We start from the raw sequence: 18,329 nt of genomic DNA, 5'->3' as shown, positions 1-18,329 counted from the left end.
ATGTTTTTTGCATTGTAGCCCAAAGACGAGAGGAATAAGAGTAGAGATTACTAAACCTGAAGTGGAGAAATGCCGCAGAGTCGTTTTACGGCGCCTCTTACCCCCCTACACCTGTGACTGATGAAAAAAGGGATTCAAAGATGTCATAGGAGTTTTTTTTTTTTAAGACATTTTGCTTTTCTATTTTTTTTTTTTTTTATTTTGGGGATTTTTTTCATTTGTGTTTAAAAGTTGATTAAGCAAAACAGAAGTAGATCAGAGTCCACGACCCTAATTTATTGGCCTCTCCTGCTGGCCGCAGCCTGCAGTGTGATCCTGGTTACACATCTCATACTCTATTCACATCCAGAGCTGTGTAGGGCGAATTTTATTACTTGACGCTATCTCTGGAATGAAGGTTTTAATCTCATCCACTTTTTTTTTTTTATTTGTTTCTGCACCTTACATGAGACTAATGAACAGCGAGTGCCTGGAGTTTGACATATCGTGGTCTGTGCTAACATTGGGGCAGCAGTAAGATGTGCAATTCTGCAGCCTGTGCTCAATATTTTGAATGCAGCTCTGGATGTGACTAGAGTAGTGCCGTGTTCATACATAAAAAAAAAACCACAAGCTTTTGTCTTTGCAATTTTGCACTGAAATAGGCAATAGCGATCTTCTCAATTTGTGGCATTTTCCTGCAAAGAAAGTTCAAAAGAGTCTCCAGACATCCAGTGGGAACAAGTTTTCATTAAGTCGCATCCATTTTGCTGATGAAAGGCAGATTATCTGTACAGGGAAAACAGCCTAATAAGTGACAATGTAAGATGACTTGTGACCCCAGCATTGTTTAGCGCTGAGGGAAATTTTTTTTTTTTTCTTTTTTTAAGTTACCTATCACGAAATTGATGGTGGGGGTATGTCAGATGGGGGGGCACTGTTATAATAGGTCTGCAGTGTGCCTGCCTGACCCCCGCTCTGCAAAAAAGCAAAGCGTAGCGCCCTAGAGAATGAATGGAGCAGCGGACTGGCATACACACTAAAGTGCCCCCTTATGCTCTCGGACCCCCACAATCTTGTAAGTAGGTGATGACCCCTTTAAATCCCTGCATTTATGTCCTCCACCTCCAGAGCAGTGTGAATGCTGGACATGTATAACATTAGTACTTGTGGTCTCGTTCACCTCCCGATATTTATTCATTTACAAGGCGGCAGCACCCTGCAATGGTTCTACCAAGAGGGTCCTGGCTTGGGGTGGAAATGGCACTTTATGGTAAAAATTCAGTTTCTAAGTAGCACTTGATAAGGAGAGTCTTGCGTCCCGGCGTAGACTGCCATATGTAGCCATGGGACCACTGGTGTTGATTTTATAGCCGTAGGGAAACTACTGCTCCCAGCATGCCATTGCCCTCCTATCTCCGCTCAGAAAAGTGCAGGCAGTCGAAGCAAAGAGCGTCCGATCGATTGCAGTCTGTCCGTTTAGAATAGATGGGTCCTGGGGAATAAAATACAAGCCCTGTAAATGCCTCACACTGGTTTACCTGAGGGGGCGCTAATGTGCAGCTACAGTAGGCAACTGCACAGTCCTATTAATCATTACATCCAGAATCTGCTGTATTTAGGGAATTGACGTTATCTGTCTCGTGTACCTCCGCCCGTGTGTGCATATGACGACCACCAGGGGGAGCAGTGAGACTTGGTGTCTGGGGGATGTAGCAGCAGACTGGTGTGAATGGAGTCAGAGACCACATGTAAAAGGAAGGTATGTACAGAGATCCTGGACACAATGTGACTTGAATGACGGGTGTAGTGCGGAGTGTCTGTGGCTGGGGGTGATGCACAAACTGCTGGGCGACTATTCATTGCATATTACTGAAGTGTGGACGACTGATCAGGGTGATATATAAATATATATATTTTTTTTTTTGTACTTGTACAAAGGATAACATTGTAATTCTTTTGGAGAACAAAGCCCTGCAAATGTTTTTATTCTAAGGCAGAATAAAAGTTCAAATAAAAAAAAAAGTTACTTTTTTTTTGTCTTGTTTTCGCTTATTGGTTTGCAATAGTGGGAAACATTTTTTGGGTGGGTCAGTGGTAAATCATGGTCTGTATACAGTCTGCAGTCCCCACCTGAACCCTCAGCTTTATAGGGGTCTGGATGGATCACTTGCTGTATAAATGGAGAGATATATATATATATATATATATATATATATATATATATTTGTGCTCCTCTGCAGTACAGTGATGGTTCTGATAAGTGGTCCGAGGACGATGTCGCTCAATGGAACTCTACTCCTTAGTGTTTACTCCGTCTACTCCAATCCTAAAAAAAAGAAAACAATCCATCTGCCTCCCCCATAAGCTGTACAGAGGGGGCACTACTGCTGAGGACAGTCTGATGCCAATGCTGCGGCAGTGCTCTTTATGCTGCGCACATTCAGGATTCGTGGATTTTTTCCTTCGCCTTGTATTCATTGACTGGTTTTGCCTGAAATTCCACAGCATGGTGCACAAGGTTCATGAATTTACAGCAAATGAAAAAACATTCGTATATAACACTGTTGTACTTTATCCCACAAGTTTGTGTTGGTGGACTCTGCTTGTTCAATTTTTTTTATCTTTTATAGATTTTGTTCTGATGTCCACTCTCCCTGGGCTGTCTGTGTACCTTTCCTGGTCCTCTTCCTGGTCGGTCCGTCCATCCATCCATCCATCTTTCCCTGTCCGACAGTCTGCCTGCCCTCCTTTCCCAGTCCGTCTGTACTTTCCCGGTTCGGTCCTCCTTTCCCTGTCTGTCCGTCTGCCCTCCTTTCCCCATCCGTCTTCCTTTCCCCCTCCGTCCGCCCTCCCTCCTTTCCCCGCCCGTCCGCCCTCCCTCCTTTCCCCGCCCGTCCGTCCGCCCTCCCTCCTTTCCCCGCCCGTCCGTCCGCCCTCCCTCCTTTCCCCGTCCGTCCGCCCTCCCTCCTTTCCCCGCCCGTCCGCCCTCCCTCCTTTCCCCGCCCGTCCGTCCGCCCTCCCTCCTTTCCCCGCCCGTCCGCCCTCCCTCCTTTCCCCGTCCGTCCGCCCTCCCTCCTTTCCCCGTCCGCCCGTCCGTCCGCCCTCCCTCCTTTCCCCGTCCGTCCGCCCTCCCTCCTTTGCCCGCCCGTCCGTCCGCCCTCCCTCTGCCCGCCCGTCCGTCCGCCCTCCCTCCTTTGCCCGCCCGTCCGTCCGCCCTCCCTCCTTTGCCCGCCCGTCTGTCCGTCCTCCCTCCTTTGCCCGCCCGTCTGTCCGTCCTCCCTCCTTTGCCCGCCCGTCTGTCCGTCCTCCCTCCTTTGCCCGCCCGTCTGTCCGTCCTCCCTCCTTTGCCCGCCCGTCTGTCCGTCCTCCCTCCTTTGCCCGCCCGTCTGTCCGTCCTCCCTCCTTTGCCCGCCCGTCTGTCCGTCCTCCCTCCTTTGCCCGCCCGTCTGTCCGTCCTCCCTCCTTTGCCCGCCCGTCTGTCCGTCCTCCCTCCTTTGCCCGCCCGTCTGTCCGTCCTCCCTCCTTTGCCCGCCCGTCTGTCCGTCCTCCCTCCTTTGCCCGCCCGTCTGTCCGTCCTCCCTCCTTTGCCCGCCCGTCTGTCCGTCCTCCCTCCTTTGCCCGCCCGTCTGTCCGTCCTCCCTCCTTTGCCCGCCCGTCTGTCCGTCCTCCCTCCTTTGCCCGCCCGTCTGTCCGTCCTCCCTCCTTTGCCCGCCCGTCTGTCCGTCCTCCCTCCTTTGCCCGCCCGTCTGTCCGCCCTCCCTCCTTTGCCCGCCCGTCCGCCCTCCCTCCTTTGCCCGCCCGTCCGTCCGTCCGTCCTCCCTCCTTTGCCCGCCCGTCCGTCCTCCCTCCTTTGCCCGCCCGTCCGTCCTCCCTCCTTTGCCCGCCCGTCCGTCCTCCCTCCTTTGCCCGCCCGTCTGTCCGTCCTCCCTCCTTTGCCCGCCCGTCTGTCCGTCCTCCCTCCTTTGCCCGCCCGTCTGTCCGTCCTCCCTCCTTTGCCCGCCCGTCTGTCCGTCCTCCCTCCTTTGCCCGCCCGTCTGTCCGTCCTCCCTCCTTTGCCCGCCCGTCCGTCCGTCCTCCCTCCTTTGCCCGCCCGTCCGTCCGTCCTCCCTCCTTTGCCCGCCCGTCCGTCCGTCCTCCCTCCTTTGCCCGCCCGTCCGTCCGTCCTCCCTCCTTTGCCCGCCCGTCCGTCCTCCCTCCTTTGCCCGCCCGTCCGTCCGCCCTCCCTCCTTTCCCCGCCCGTCCGTCCGCCCTCCCTCCTTTCCCCGCCCGTCCGTCCGCCCTCCCTCCTTTCCCCGCCCGTCCGTCCGCCCTCCCTCCTTTCCCCGTCCGTCCGCCCTCCCTCCTTTCCCCGCCCGTCCTCGCTCCTTTCCCCGCCTGTCCGTCCGCCCTCCTTTCCCCATCCATCCATCCATCTTTCCCTGTCCGACAGTCTGCCTGCCCTCCTTTCCCAGTCCGTCTGTACTTTCTCGGTTCGGTCCTCCTTTCCCTGTCTGCCCGTCTGCCCTCCTTCCCCCATCCGTCTTCCTTTCCCCCGTCCGCCCTCCCTCCTTTCCCCCGTCCGCCCTCCCTCCTTTCCCCGCCCGTTCGCCCTCCCTCCCTCCTTTCCCCGTCCGTCCGCCCTCCCTCCTTTCCCCGTCCGTCCGCCCTCCCTCCTTTGGCCGCTCTCCCTCCCTTGGCCGCTCTCCCTCCTTTCCCCGCCCGTCTGTCCGCCCGCCCTCCTTTCCCCGCCCGTCCTCCTTTCCCCGCCCGTCCTCCTTTCCCCGCCCGCCCTCCTTTCCCCGCCCGCCCTCCTTTCCCCGCCCGCCCTCCTTTCCCCGCCCGCCCGTCCTCCCTCCTTTGCCCGCCCGTCCTCCCTCCTTTCCCCGCCCGTCCGCCCTCCCTTCCCCGCCCTCCCTCCTTTCCCCGTCCGTCCTCCTTTCCCCGTCCGTCCTCCTTTCCCCGCCCTCCCTCCTTTCCCCGCCCGTCCGTCCGTCCTCCCTTCCCCGCCCTCCCTCCTTTCCCCGCCCGTCCGTCCGTCCGTCCTCCCTTCCCCGCCCTCCCTCCTTTCCCCGCCCGTCCGTCCGTCCTCCCTTCCCCGCCCTCCCTCCTTTCCCCGCCCATCCGTCCGCCCTCCCTCCTTTGCCCGCCCGTCCGTCCGTCCTCCCTCCTTTGCCCGCCCGTCCGCCCTCCCTCCTTTGCCCGCCCGTCCGTCCGCCCTCCCTCCTTTGCCCGCCCGTCCGTCCGCCCTCCCTCCTTTCCCCGCCCGTCCGCCCTCCCTCCTTTCCCTGCCCGTCCTCGCTCCTTTCCCCGCCTGTCCGTCCGCCCTCCTTTCCCCATCCATCCATCCATCTTTCCCTGTCCGACAGTCTGCCTGCCCTCCTTTCCCAGTCCGTCTGTACTTTCTCGGTTCGGTCCTCCTTTCCCTGTCTGCCCGTCTGCCCTCCTTCCCCCATCCGTCTTCCTTTCCCCCGTCCGCCCTCCCTCCTTTCCCCGTCCGTCCGCCCTCCCTCCTTTCCCCGTCCGCCCTCCCTCCTTTCCCCGTCCGCCCTCCCTCCTTTCCCCGTCCGTCCGCCCTCCCTCCTTTGGCCGCTCTCCCTCCCTTGGCCGCTCTCCCTCCTTTCCCCGCCCGTCCGTCCGCCCTCCCTCCTTTCCCCGCCCGTCCGTCTGTCCGCCCGTCCTCCTTTCCCCGCCCGCCCTCCTTTCCCCGCCCGCCCGTCCTCCCTCCTTTCCCCGCCCGTCCGCCCTCCCTTCCCCGCCCTCCCTCCTTTCCCCGTCCGTCCTCCCTTCCCCGCCCTCCCTCCTTTCCCCGCCCGTCCGTCCGTCCTCCCTTCCCCGCCCTCCCTCCTTTCCCCGCCCGTCCGTCCGTCCTCCCTTCCCCGCCCTCCCTCCTTTCCCCGCCCGCCCGTCCGTCCGTCCTCCCTTCCCCGCCCTCCCTCCTTTCCCCGCCCGTCCGTCCGCCCTCCCTCCTTTCCCCGCCCGTCCGTCCGCCCTCCCTCCTTTCCCCGCCCGTCCTCCCTCCTTTCCCCGCCCGTCCTCGCTCCTTTCCCCGCCTGTCCGTCCACCCTCCTTTCCCCATCCATCCATCCATCTTTCCCTGTCCGACAGTCTGCCTGCCCTCCTTTCCCAGTCCGTCTGTACTTTCTCGGTTCGGTCCTCCTTTCCCTGTCTGCCCGTCTGCCCTCCTTTCCCCATCCGTCTTCCTTTCCCCCGTCCGCCCTCCCTCCTTTCCCCCGTCCGCCCTCCCTCCTTTCCCCGCCCGTTCGCCCTCCCTCCCTCCTTTCCCCGCCCGTTCGCCCTCCCTCCCTCCTTTCCCCGTCCGTCCGCCCTCCCTCCTTTCCCCGTCCGCCCTCCCTCCTTTCCCCGTCCGCCCTCCCTCCTTTCCCCGTCCGCCCGCCCTCCCTCCTTTGGCCGCTCTCCCTCCCTTGGCCGCTCTCCCTCCTTTCCCCGCCCGTCCGTCCGCCCTCCCTCCTTTCCCCGCCCGTCCGTCTGTCCGCCCGCCCTCCTTTCCCCGCCCGCCCTCCTTTCCCCGCCCGCCCTCCCGTCCTCCCTCCTTTCCCCGCCCGTCCGCCCTCCCTTCCCCGCCCTCCCTCCTTTCCCCGTCCGTCCTCCCTTCCCCGCCCTCCCTCCTTTCCCCGCCCGTCCGTCCGTCCTCCTTTCCCCGCCCTCCCTCCTTTCCCCGCCCTCCCTCCTTTCCCCGCCCGTCCGTCCGTCCTCCCTTCCCCGCCCTCCCTCCTTTCCCCGCCCGCCCGTCCGTCCGTCCTCCCTTCCCCGCCCTCCCTCCTTTCCCCGCCCGTCCGTCCTCCCTTCCCCGCCCTCCCTCCTTTCCCCGTCCGCCCTCCTAAACATTCCCTCCCAGAGCAGATTATGGGCACTTAGAATTTTATTTTCTTTTTCTCGCCTATGCACAAACTTTCAGTGACTGTTATGTTAAAGTCAAAATCATGAGAGGAGCAAAGAACAAGCATGGAATCAGCACCTAAGCCTTGTCTTCTGCTTTCGTCAGTTGTTGCTGGGAGCTGTAGTACTCCTGCCCGAGCGTCACCTGACAATGCAGCGAGCTCTCCGCCTCTTACTACAGACACGTCCTAGTTTCCTTCCGTGTGACGGTCTCGCTGTAACTGGTGGACACAACGGGCAGCGGAAGCCGCTCTATAACACTGTGCGATCACGTGACCAGTGACTTCGCCCCGCCTTTAGTGAGGACGTCAGTAACGCGCCGGCCGTGTTGTGACGTAGTCTGCGTGCGCCGGATGTGCAGAGAACTCCAGGCAAAATGTCTCTCGTGTTCGTTCCGGAGAGGCTCCGTGGCCGAGTACAGATCCCGGAGGACAACGTGCAGCGGGTAAGAGCTCGAGGGGCTGCGGCGGTACAGATATACTGTGACGTCATCAGTCTTCCAAAATAGAGGCGCTGCTCCTAGATAGGTCGCCGTGGACAACCCCTTTAAGAAGTCCTCTGTTTACTAATTGTATGGGACATCAGCGCTGCAGACAATACCACAACGTCCTTGTCTTGGGTCCAACTCTGTCTGTAAATAAAAAAAAAACAAAAACCCAGACTACAGTTGGCGTTTTCGAAAAACCCCTTTAAGGCGTCTTGTCCAGCACTGTGTACGTCTGCGTAATTGGTCACGTTTCAGGATAAAAATGTGGGTGTCATTCAGGGGGTCCGCAGCGGCTTCATCCTCGGCATGTGCTGTTCCTTTAAGATTAGTTGTAAGTCATAATCATCGACATTAACAGAAATAAACACGTGAAGTAGATCACTCTGCGTGTAATGACTATAGAAGAACTGAAATAAATGAACTTCTTGATGATATTCTAATTCTGTGAGAAGCACCTGTATGTAGCAGAATTTAATTTTTAGCTGCAGTCCTAGAAATATTTTCGATTCATAGTGAGTTCATACAGGCCCATAGGGTAACAGGATTCCCCCGGTGGGCAGACACGGGCCCCAAACCCCACGGTACGGGCAGTACTTGGTAGAATTCTTTTGATTCACTCTGTACAGAAAAAAAGCAGCATCTCATCGTTCATTAACCACGCTGTCCAGTTTATTATATAGAGATATAGGTAAATTTGTGAACAAGGGTAGTGTAATATTTATATGCACATTAAAAGTGAGTTACTAGTGGGCCCCTGGTACCCTAGTCTGACACAGAGGCCATATGTAGCCGGACTGCAGCACAAGAGAATGAGCATGTCACTTCGCCAAACCCTTAAATGTGCATGGCAGTGTTAGAATCCACCTGAAAAAGACAGTGTGCACTACCCTTACAAAGGGCTGCAGGAAAAAACATGGCTGCTTCCTTCAACTTCTGCCTACAGGTTGCATGTGGTATTGCAGCTCAGGTCTATTAACTAGAGATGAGTATATTCATTAGCAGGACTCTGATTCAGTGGTCATATCAGTACCATCTACCTGCCTGCGTACCCGGGTCTGGTTTGGACTTGTGCAGCGTAACATACACACATGACTTTCCCTGGACTGCCCCTTTAAATCCCGCACCCTGTACCTTTCACCTTCTTTTTGCTTGATGTCTTGTCCTTTTATTTCTGTTTCTTCAGCTGCTGGACGAAAATGATCAACTCATTCGCTGCATCGTGGAATATCAGAACAAGGGCCGAGCTGTGGAGTGTTCACAGTAAGTTCCCTTTTATACGTTGCAAAAATAGAGAGAAGGGGTGCTCACTATACACTATATAATAGTATAGGTGCTCTGGAGGAAAAATAGCATAGGTAACATAGAAGAACTCTGGCACACTCAAAAGGATTTTTTCAACTGAATAAAGTTTATTTAAATCATTTCTTTGTAATCTTCTTATTCTTATTCCAAAAATATATTATAATCCGCATACAGGAAATACAGGGTAGATGTACCAGGTATTATTTTAACGTTTCGGCTCGATATGAGCCTTTATCAAGATATACCTGTTTCTCCAGTAAAGTGAAAGTCCGGGGTTAAATGTCCACAGCACGGACATTTAACCCCGGACTTTCACTTTACTGGAGAAACAGGTGTATCTTGATAAAGGCTCATATCGAGCCGAAACGTTGAAATTAAAATAATACCTGGTACATCTACCCTGTATTTCCTGTATGCGGATTATAATATATTTTTGGAATAAGAATAAGAAGATTACAAAGAAATGATTTAAATAAACTTTATTCAGTTGAAAAAAATCCTTTTGAGTGTGCCGGAGTTCTAATATGTTACCCTTTTATATGTTGTCATGTTTATTAAAGGGACGGTTGGCAAAGATGATCCTTATAGAAAATAGCCGGTCAGTGGGAAGTAGCTGCTAGTGGAGTGGGTGGGCTTTACGGTAGACCACCTCGTATAGCATTATTAATGACATAGGACTGCGCAGTGGTTGGCTGGTCTCTCACATTTTCCTTTCTGTGCCAGGTACCAGCAGATTCTGCACAGAAACCTCATCTATTTGGCAACAATAGCAGATGCCACCCCACCGCAACCTGAGAAACCAACGACATAAATCCATAAGCATCGTGCGATTTATACACCATTCTCGATTGTGCCGTGATAACATTGTTAAAGAACGACGCAGTTCCAATTTTTTGCCACATGGTGGTGCTAGAGTACCAGTGTTTTCTTTTTCTACTAGAAGCTCCATTCATTTCTGAGACTTGTAGTGCATCAAGACATATCTGATGCTTTATCTTCTTGTGCTTCTGTACATGTTGCATTAAGTTGTTTGTTTATTTTTTTTTTTAATAAAATTATTTAAAACTAAAACTTTTCCCCAGACTCTTCCTCCAGGAAAATCCATAACACAGAACACAAAGGGCGTGGCGATGGAGAGACCATGTGTTCCCACTTACGCTATAACTTGCTCCTGATTTGGTGCAAGGATACTGTCGTGTTCAAGGAGGATGATGTCACTACATAGACATTTTGGTACTTTGAGCAGGCGACAAACAATCCTTTGAATCCCAATATCACCTGTAGGCTTGACATTCATTTTGCACAGTTGGAGGAGACCATATTACGTTCTTGGACCTTACCCTTGCAAATAAGTAGTGATGGACCCTTAACCTTGATATACCGTAAAGAAAGATCAACAAATATTTTGCTACTACGAGAGTGTCTTCTCCCTTAGAGCCCCGAAGGACAATGTCTTACACTACGGTATTATTGTTCTGATTTTGTGGATTTCCAACATAATAGCTTGGAATTGACAGGGGTTCAGGAGAGGATACCCCGAGACATGTTATTGATGAGGCTGATCGTCATGCCTTTTCTAGGGATAGGTGGTCTCTATGCGGGATAATGAGATTACGCGCCTCATCGACACGTACAATGACCAAACGGGCGACGTTATGGGAATTCCTAGAAGGGTTTGGGGTGTTCTTGGGGCCGATCCTGACATAGGTAAATGCATCACACCTGTACCATCTGATACTTTTAGGAAAGGAAAATCCCTAAGGGATCATTTATTCCTTAATCATTATGTACTCCCCACCGGGATGTGGCTTGTCAAAAACTGCTGGTTACCTCCCGTTGTGGCTCGTGTAGCTTCTGTCGATATGCAACTCAAATGTAAAACACTTAAGGGGACAGTGACAGGCAGGGGGTACACCTGGAAACATATTCCTAAGTGTACAACTTTATAGGTAAGAAAGGCAGCTGTGAGTATTGATCAGCCAACATTTTGGGGATATCCGTAACAATAGGGACACTCACCTGGCACGTCACATTAATCCGATCCACAAAGGGGGCCTGAACTCGCCCTCTTTTAGGGTCATCGCTCCTCCAGATACACTACATCATGAAACGAGACGGATATTCTGCCTCGAGTCCATAGCTCCAAGGGGACTGAAAGGTTGAATCTGATGGTCCTAGGTCTTTTTTCAACCTATATAACTATGAGTGGGGTTAGTTTCCTGTGACCCCCCTTATATCCACTATTTTAAGGTCCAACTGAGGAAACATTGCTTTCCCACTTTTTTCATGATTACCCCCTCTTCATTGTTTAGCAGGGAGAGGGATACTTTCCTAATTGGCACATTATGTCGCTGCCATGTCCGTACTTCTGTCTACAAAGCCCAGACCTCGGCTTAGCTTCTAAAGAGACCATGATTGTCTCCATATACTACACACAGATGATCTCAGGGTAAAGGGAACTTAAAAAAAAAATAAATAAATAACTCACCCCCTTTACCTCCTAATATACATTTTATATTGCCTTGTCCATGAGGCATAAAAAGCTGCAAAAAAACAAAACAGTTGCTGCAACTATACAGCAAAATTGCAAAAAGTGATACATTTACTCCAAAATGGTACCAAAAAATAAAGCCCATAGATTTTTTTTTTCCTCCATTTTTATTAATGGTGTCATTCTAAACTAAAAGTCGTCTCACCCGCACAAAAAAGGGGGCAAACAGCCAAAAAATTGACTGTTAGAGGTTAAAGGCCAGAATAAATTTGGTACAAACTTACTATTAAAGGGTTCTCAGACAATGCCCTAGGGTGGGTGGTTAATATTGGTCGGGGTCTGACCCCGTCTCCCTTTAATCGGTACAGTAAGTTACCCTCTATTCTCTTTACATAGGAGTGAAAAGTGACGAAGCCGCGTCCAACAACAAGACATGAAGTAAAGGTCACACTATTAAATGTATCTTTAATAAAGCAAATAGTCATTTTACTTACAGAAGCTTCAGAAGTAAAATACAAACTGTACAGTTCCAGTTTCGGAGTGTTTGCTGGAGAGAAAACAAAAAAGCGATCGTTGGGGGAGGAGAGGGAGAAGGGGGTCACACTCGCACAGCGCCAAACCCACTCCCCCTCTTGGCGAAGAATGAACATGCTCGTAGAGGGGAGTGGGTTCACCCCATTTTTTTTATATATATTTTTTTGTTTGTTTTTTGCTAGAGGTGACCAATATCCGGAAAAAAAAAAGAAAATTTGGAAGCCAAAAAACATAGCACCTACATGGTCAAAGCTTCAACATACAGAAAAGAAAAAAATGGTCTCAACTTTTTTTTTTAATTTTTTTTTTCCCCCCGTTTAATTTAGAAGACTTCAAAATACACGTAAAAAATATATATATATTTATTATGTCGCCTGTGGAACAATTGTTGGCACTTTTGAGACGTCTGTTCGGTACAAATATATACGTCTATCCGTTAATAAGACCATAATTATTCTGATAAAATACGGGAGAGGTCAAGTGCAAAGGAACGAAAACGGGGGATGGGGAACGGGGGCGCTAGTCGTAGGAAGGGGTGACCCTATGTGAATTGTTTCATACAACTCAATGTTTAGAGCCAGTCTTGGAAACAAGAGGTACAAAATATTTAAAAAAAAAAAACACCACACGAAATGCGGTGCCGAAATGCGTTGGTATAGAAAGGGGTTCTAGACTGCACACAAGTCTCTGTAAACAGACAGGATGAAGACTTGAAAGCAAAAAAAAAAAAACCCAAAAAACTATAAATACGGGCGACAAACACAAAAGGGTCCGCTAGAACAGGGAGGGTTGAGTGGAGCGGATGAGGGGTTTATTTTTACCCCCTTTTTTTTGTATATATAGTTTAGTGTTTTATACATATTTTTGGTTTATTTTAGATAAACTTTGTAAAAATGAAAAAAAAAAAAAACGCTCAATGTGCTTTGAGGAACAAGTCCGTCGCCATCTATCGGCGCGATCTCCCTCACGGTAACGATTAACGCAGAATATTGATAAAAAATATATACAAAAATAAGATTAATACTGTCAGTAAGTTTTGGAAATTTTTTGCCTTTTTTTAATGTACGTTTTCCATTCTAGAAAATACAAGTGATGGGTGAGGGAAGGGATTTAACAATAAGGGGCTTCAGCCAAAAAAAAAAAATGAAATGACTTAAATACATATAAACTATATAATAATATTTATATATAAAGTATTTCTTGTAACATCGATCAGGATTAATGGAGAGTTCGGGGGGCAACCTGTACAGAAAAAGGAGGGTGGTTGGGATTTCGTGGTAAGCACCATGTATATAAGCATCTCTGCAGCCACTTTGGTTGGAAGAAACTCGGCGCACCGTTTGGGGTTTCCGCTTCCGGAGGGGAATAAGGAGATTCATGGCACTGAGAAGTGACATTTGTAAAAAATAGACTTTAATGTCGTCTACCTGCTATTTTGTTAGATATTTGTCGGAGCCAGCTCACATAGATATTATTTTCATTCTATATTATTAGTTTTATTTTAAAGAAAAAAATTGAAAAGTCTTTTACTATCCCAGAATCGCCTTCTCTCTCGTCAGGAGTGTTATGTGCGTAATGCCTTTGGCCAGATGAATAAAAAGTAGAAAAATAATAATAATAAAAATAAATTGCCAGAAAGTGAGGTTGTTTTATGACACAACCAGGTTCTGTCGCTCTTGCTGGGGATGAGGTGGAGGGGGTTATACTCCGACCTCGGCCTCCCAGGAAGAGAGAAAAAAAAAATATATATATATATATATATATATATATAACGGCAAAGTATAACATTCGCCCTTTGTAATCCTTCGGGTTTTCTGCCAGGGCTTTCATAGGGGCATCGGGGAGGGGGGGGGGAAAATGCCCCTCAACCCTGGCCAGTATGGAGAACAACTACTGAACAGACCCTCGTCCCAAAATCTGATGCATTTCTATGGGGACGCAATAAGCATCACCATATAAATATAGCCCTGGGGCCGAGAGCCCCTGTGGTCTCTGTATAGAAAAGAATAGCATTGGATGGACACCCCGGCCCACCAGGGCCTAGAGTCACACAGGGTCGGGGGGACTGCACAGCTCGACTCACCACCATACAATCCTCAACCAGGCCGGGCCTTGTTATTAACCAGCTCCATGTTGGAATTGCTCTTTTATGGGGGGGCACAGGGTTGGGAGGGGGTTTAGTATGTTTCCCATTAAAAAAAACAAAAAACGAAGTGGAACTCTTCAAAATTTCTGAAAAATCCACACTGCTCGTCTCACGTATTCGGTGGAAACCACAAAAACAGGATCAGAACCAGACAACCCAAACTTTCCACAACAAGTTATGAGACTGCAAAACCCTTCCCACCCCCTGGAAACACAACCCCCCCCCCCCAATAAAACACAGGGACGCAGCCGACACGGACCCCCAAGCAGCTTGGTCAGAACTGGTGCAGGTAGGAAGGCCGGCGCTCGTGCTTCATCTGGAACGATTTAAAGCCCTTGTTTGCCTGCTGGGATGGCTGCTGCGCGTAAGCGAACGTGGAGGAGATCCCAGTCGGCGGAGCGCAGTCGTTGGCCGTGGACCAGACCGGTGATTGCAGCATTTGCATTGAGTCGTTCCACTGGCTCCCCGGACTCGTCATGTGGTATAAAGAAGAACTCTGATTGGGCAGTGTATTGGTGAGGGGGGACGAGTGCTGCCAGGGGGCCTTCGGGGGCCACGTTTTGGTTTTGTTCTCCTGAAAATAGAAAATTAAACACTTATCAGACGCTCGGTCCATTGCAAGGAGCGCACAAGGATGGTTTTAGATGGGCGTATTTCACGGACCCCCAGCCTCAGTTCGGGTCGGCATTGCAGCCTTTAAAGGGACTGTCTGCTACATTTACTTTGGTGGCTGATCCTTGGGAAAGGTCATCAATGTCTGATCGACCGGGGTCAGACACCCGTCACTCCCATGATCAGCTGATATCGGTGTTGGCGGCAGGAAGTGCTCACTTGCAGAGCTGCTCCATCTTCTGATAGTGACCGCCGCCGGGTATTACACATCCGCCCCTATTGATTTGAATAGATGTGCAGTACTAGCCGCAGACCATACAAGTAAACGGAGCAGCTCGGGAAGGGAGTACTTTCTGTCGCTGGCACTGATAACAGCTGATAGGCGGGGGTCCCAGGTGCCAGACCACAACCTATCAGATATTGATGACCTGTCCCAATTTGGACTACCTGAGGTTGTGCCTTATCGAACCCAATAAATGGCGATATCCCGGTCAGCGTCTCACCTGGTTGAGATCATCCACTGTTGAGAGGAGTGGTGGTGACGGTAGAGTGTTCGCCTCCTGTTCACCACTGCTGTGTTTCCTAGTAAAAGACAGCAGGACAGAAGGGGGTTAACAAGTAATAATAATTAATAATAGTCCTGCACCCCGCATAGTACAACGTCCCGCACTCATCCGTCTCCGCAGCAGGAGCTCATTTCTGGGTGTCAGCAGCTCTCGGACGTCACTTACCTCCTCTGCTTGACGGCAGCGACAAGATCCGGCCCTGAGAACATAGAGAATAGACTGTCTCCGTTTGCAGATGACGTCTCATCGCTGGAGCTGGCGGAGTCTCCCTGAGCGCCCGTCCAGCTGCTGTTCATCCCGTCTCTGGAAGGCAAGGGAACGGTAATGTGCAACACATCCTCACTGGCGGAACAGACCGCACCGGAACAGACCGCAGTGGATCGGCCAAACACTTACACTGAAGTCCTGCACTAAGTAGTAAAAATGCTACGCATGGCCACAGATGGCGCCGTCATTACTCAGGAGGAACAGAGGCCACAGTGTACAGAGCCATCTAGGGCCCAGCCAGGGTGCGGCTGGGCCCTAGATGGCTCTGTACACTGTGGCCTCTCTTCACACAGGATGCATCATGGTGAGCCCACTACATGGCGTCATTAATAGGCTCTGAGCCATATACTTTGCATTCCTGTGTGAACACGCCACATACAGACTATTTGTTTGCACAGGTGCACCAAGCGGCCAATTCCTGATTGTAGGGTGGCTGCATTATCGGTATTATTGCACCTGTGTATTTGCCATCTTAACTTGGGTCCGCTGTACCTTGGTTAGTGCAATTGTTGGAGGCTCTGAACAGGTAAGCATCTCTGCCTGTATACTGGTGTTTTTTTTTGTTTAGAAGAGTGGGGGGTCTTTCCTCTTATGGTGTTTTTTTTACAGGGGTCCTCCCTTTTTTCAGTTTACCTTATGGATAAAATACTTTGACGTACGGATGCAGCGATTCAATATGCTTTTTTTACTTTCGCACGGTGAAACTGGGGACTTGCACTTTGTTAGTCCCCATGGGGACATGAACCTGTGATCATTGATTGCTCGTTCCATTTAGTGCAATGTAACGTCCAGGGTGCAGGAGGACCACAAACTGCCATGTTCTTACCCCTCCGAGAAGTATTCTGGGAATGGCCAGGTTCTGTGCGACTCATCAGGATGGGGCCAGTTGCTACGTGTGGTGCTTGGCCGGCGGACATGCTGTGCTTGCCGTTTTTGTTGCATAGCTTGGTTGACCCCGGCCACATAGCGGGCAAACTCCGGGTCCGAACCAACTGCGGGAGAGATGGGAAAAGGACAGTCAGTGGTTGCCAGGCTCAGATGTTTGCTCTGTGTCATCCCCCAGGACTAAGCTTTTAAGCCTCCCTGTCTTCTACCTCTGAATACAGCACAATGGGAGACCAATGCCAGTCAGCAGCTGCTAAAGCCCCTGTTTACAGGCACAAAATCCCACCCATTAGTTAGAAATAATAGCAGGCTGCAGACGAGGCCAGTGGGTTATTTCATATTATAGGGTGATAAGACCACAGCTGGGACTGTGGACGTACAGCTAGTGCTCTCAGTTATCTTCTGCAAAAGTGGCCGAAGCAATAATAAAGCATGTCTCCATTTATTCTGTTTGGATGGAGCATGGGGCCACGGTTCTAGGCCCCGATCATGGTGTATCCTATGGATATTGCACAAATGTCTAAATTGAAAATATCGCTTTAAAGTGCGACGCCTGAGGAGGCAGGAGTGGGACAGATTCTTTCCTTCATGCTCACTACATCCCTGTATTGTGCTTTGCCCCCTCAGGCCTTGTACTTTCTGCTGCTGACAGTCATGTAGGTCCGGCATGCACACAGGAGCGCGGACGGCCATGAACAAGCAATGTGTGTAGCAATGTCAGTCGCAACGTGTTGTGTACAGCCGGCAGCTATCATGCATCAGTCCTATTAAATAGTATTCAGAGCCGGAGGCAGAGGGCCGGGCGCCTGGAGGCAGAGGGCCGGGCACCTGAACAAAAGACACCCCACTAGTAGAATCATATATATATTAGGAAATGTATTGTGTATACATGGATCTAAAAAACCAGAGTCGTCACCTGCGGGATCAAAAGGCAGAATGTCTCCGAGCATGCCGAACACTCCTTCACTTTGGTCCCGGTTTGGCCAAGTGTTATTTCGAGGGCCTTGCGATTTCTGCCCCAGCATCTCAGACATCATGTTATCCATAAAACTGCTGACCAGCCCCATGCTATACAGGTCAGAGCTCAGATCGGGGACCCCCTGACCGCTCCACTGGCTCATCTGTCCGAGGGGAGACAGGCCACTGCCGACGGCTTGTGACGACTGCTGGGACGAGCTGTTTAACCATTTCCCAGACGGGTGTGGCGACTGTTGCTGCTGCGGACCGATGGGCTGGAACAAGTGCTGATAATACTGCAGCTGCGGTTTCTGGGAGATCGGCAGCGGCGGTGGTTGCTGTAACAGTCCTTGTTGTTGCTGCGGTTGCGTTGGAGGAGGATGCATCGGAGGGGGGTGCATTACTGGCTGCGACGGTGGCTTTACAGTCCCTTGTTTTGGCTCCGGAGCTACGGAGGACGTAGCAGAATTTCTCCTCTTGACCACTGGAGACGTCTGCTGAGATTTGCCCATGTTGAAGCCGGATAGGAAGTCGATGACGTCCTGCATTTCCTGGTCAGAGGGCAAGTTCATCCCCTTCTCGTCCTTTAAATCGTCTCCTTTAAACAAGTCCTCTCGGCGGTCGACCAGAAAGCCATTGACTATGTGGCTGTTGGTGCTGTGGCCGGAGCCATCCATGGACCTGGAGAAGCTCCCCAGGGTCAGCATGCTCTGCAGCTTGGAGTCCGCGTGGTTGGGATGTTTCCCCTTTTCATCTGAGTGATTAGTGGTTAAGACATGTTTGGAGGGGGTCTGAGGGACGGAGTAACTCCCGCTGTGACCGGAGACGCTACAAGACACTTTCTTGGTGAACCGCGAAGTCAGTTTTGAGAACGTCTTTTGGAGTCCACCCGCCGACTTGCTGCCGCTCCCGTGCGGAAGATCGATCTGGTTCCCGAACTCGGAGGTTTCTCTCTGCAGCTGAATCTGGATGATTGGCAATACTTGTTCCCTGCAAGCAAAGCAAGAGGTCAGATGACCGGCACACAATATTGGTGGTCAGAAAACCTTAAAGGGGTTGTCCAGGACTCAGGTCATCGATATTGCACACCTGGCGCCCCCCACTGATCAGCTGTACTGAGCCCCCAGGAGGGCCGTATATAAACAGCACAGCTCCATACACTGTGTACTGGCCATTCTTGGTATTGCAGTTCACCTCCCATTCGCTCCAATAGGAGCTGAGCTG

General features: G+C 51.2%; 2 protein-coding genes across 2 annotated transcripts in view; one reads left to right on the top strand and one right to left on the bottom strand.

Moving 5' to 3' along the window:
• Nucleotides 1–7,148: 7,148 nt before the first annotated feature.
• Nucleotides 7,149–9,694, top strand: SS18L2 (SS18 like 2). The gene is made up of 3 exons (XM_077288612.1): nucleotides 7,149–7,303; nucleotides 8,529–8,605; nucleotides 9,371–9,694. Exons 1-3 carry the CDS (start codon nucleotides 7,235–7,237, stop codon nucleotides 9,456–9,458), a joined length of 234 nt encoding a protein of 77 aa, XP_077144727.1. The 5' UTR covers nucleotides 7,149–7,234; the 3' UTR covers nucleotides 9,459–9,694.
• Nucleotides 9,695–11,586: 1,892 nt separating this feature from the next.
• GARRE1 (granule associated Rac and RHOG effector 1) overlaps nucleotides 11,587–18,329 on the bottom strand; it is a 39,450-nt gene continuing 32,707 nt past the window's right edge. The window contains exons 10-14 of the mRNA XM_077288621.1: nucleotides 17,065–18,095; nucleotides 16,090–16,255; nucleotides 15,162–15,299; nucleotides 14,934–15,012; nucleotides 11,587–14,392 (exon numbers count right to left, since the gene is read on the bottom strand). Of these exons, the coding sequence (XP_077144736.1) occupies nucleotides 14,093–14,392; nucleotides 14,934–15,012; nucleotides 15,162–15,299; nucleotides 16,090–16,255; nucleotides 17,065–18,095 (1,714 nt within the window). The 3' untranslated portion in view covers nucleotides 11,587–14,092. The remainder of the gene's footprint in view (nucleotides 14,393–14,933; nucleotides 15,013–15,161; nucleotides 15,300–16,089; nucleotides 16,256–17,064; nucleotides 18,096–18,329) is intronic.

This window comes from Ranitomeya variabilis, chromosome 2 (genome assembly GCF_051348905.1).
Source record: "Ranitomeya variabilis isolate aRanVar5 chromosome 2, aRanVar5.hap1, whole genome shotgun sequence".
Lineage (NCBI taxonomy): Eukaryota > Metazoa > Chordata > Amphibia > Anura > Dendrobatidae > Ranitomeya > Ranitomeya variabilis.
This window is presented reverse-complemented; position numbering and strand designations above follow the sequence as displayed.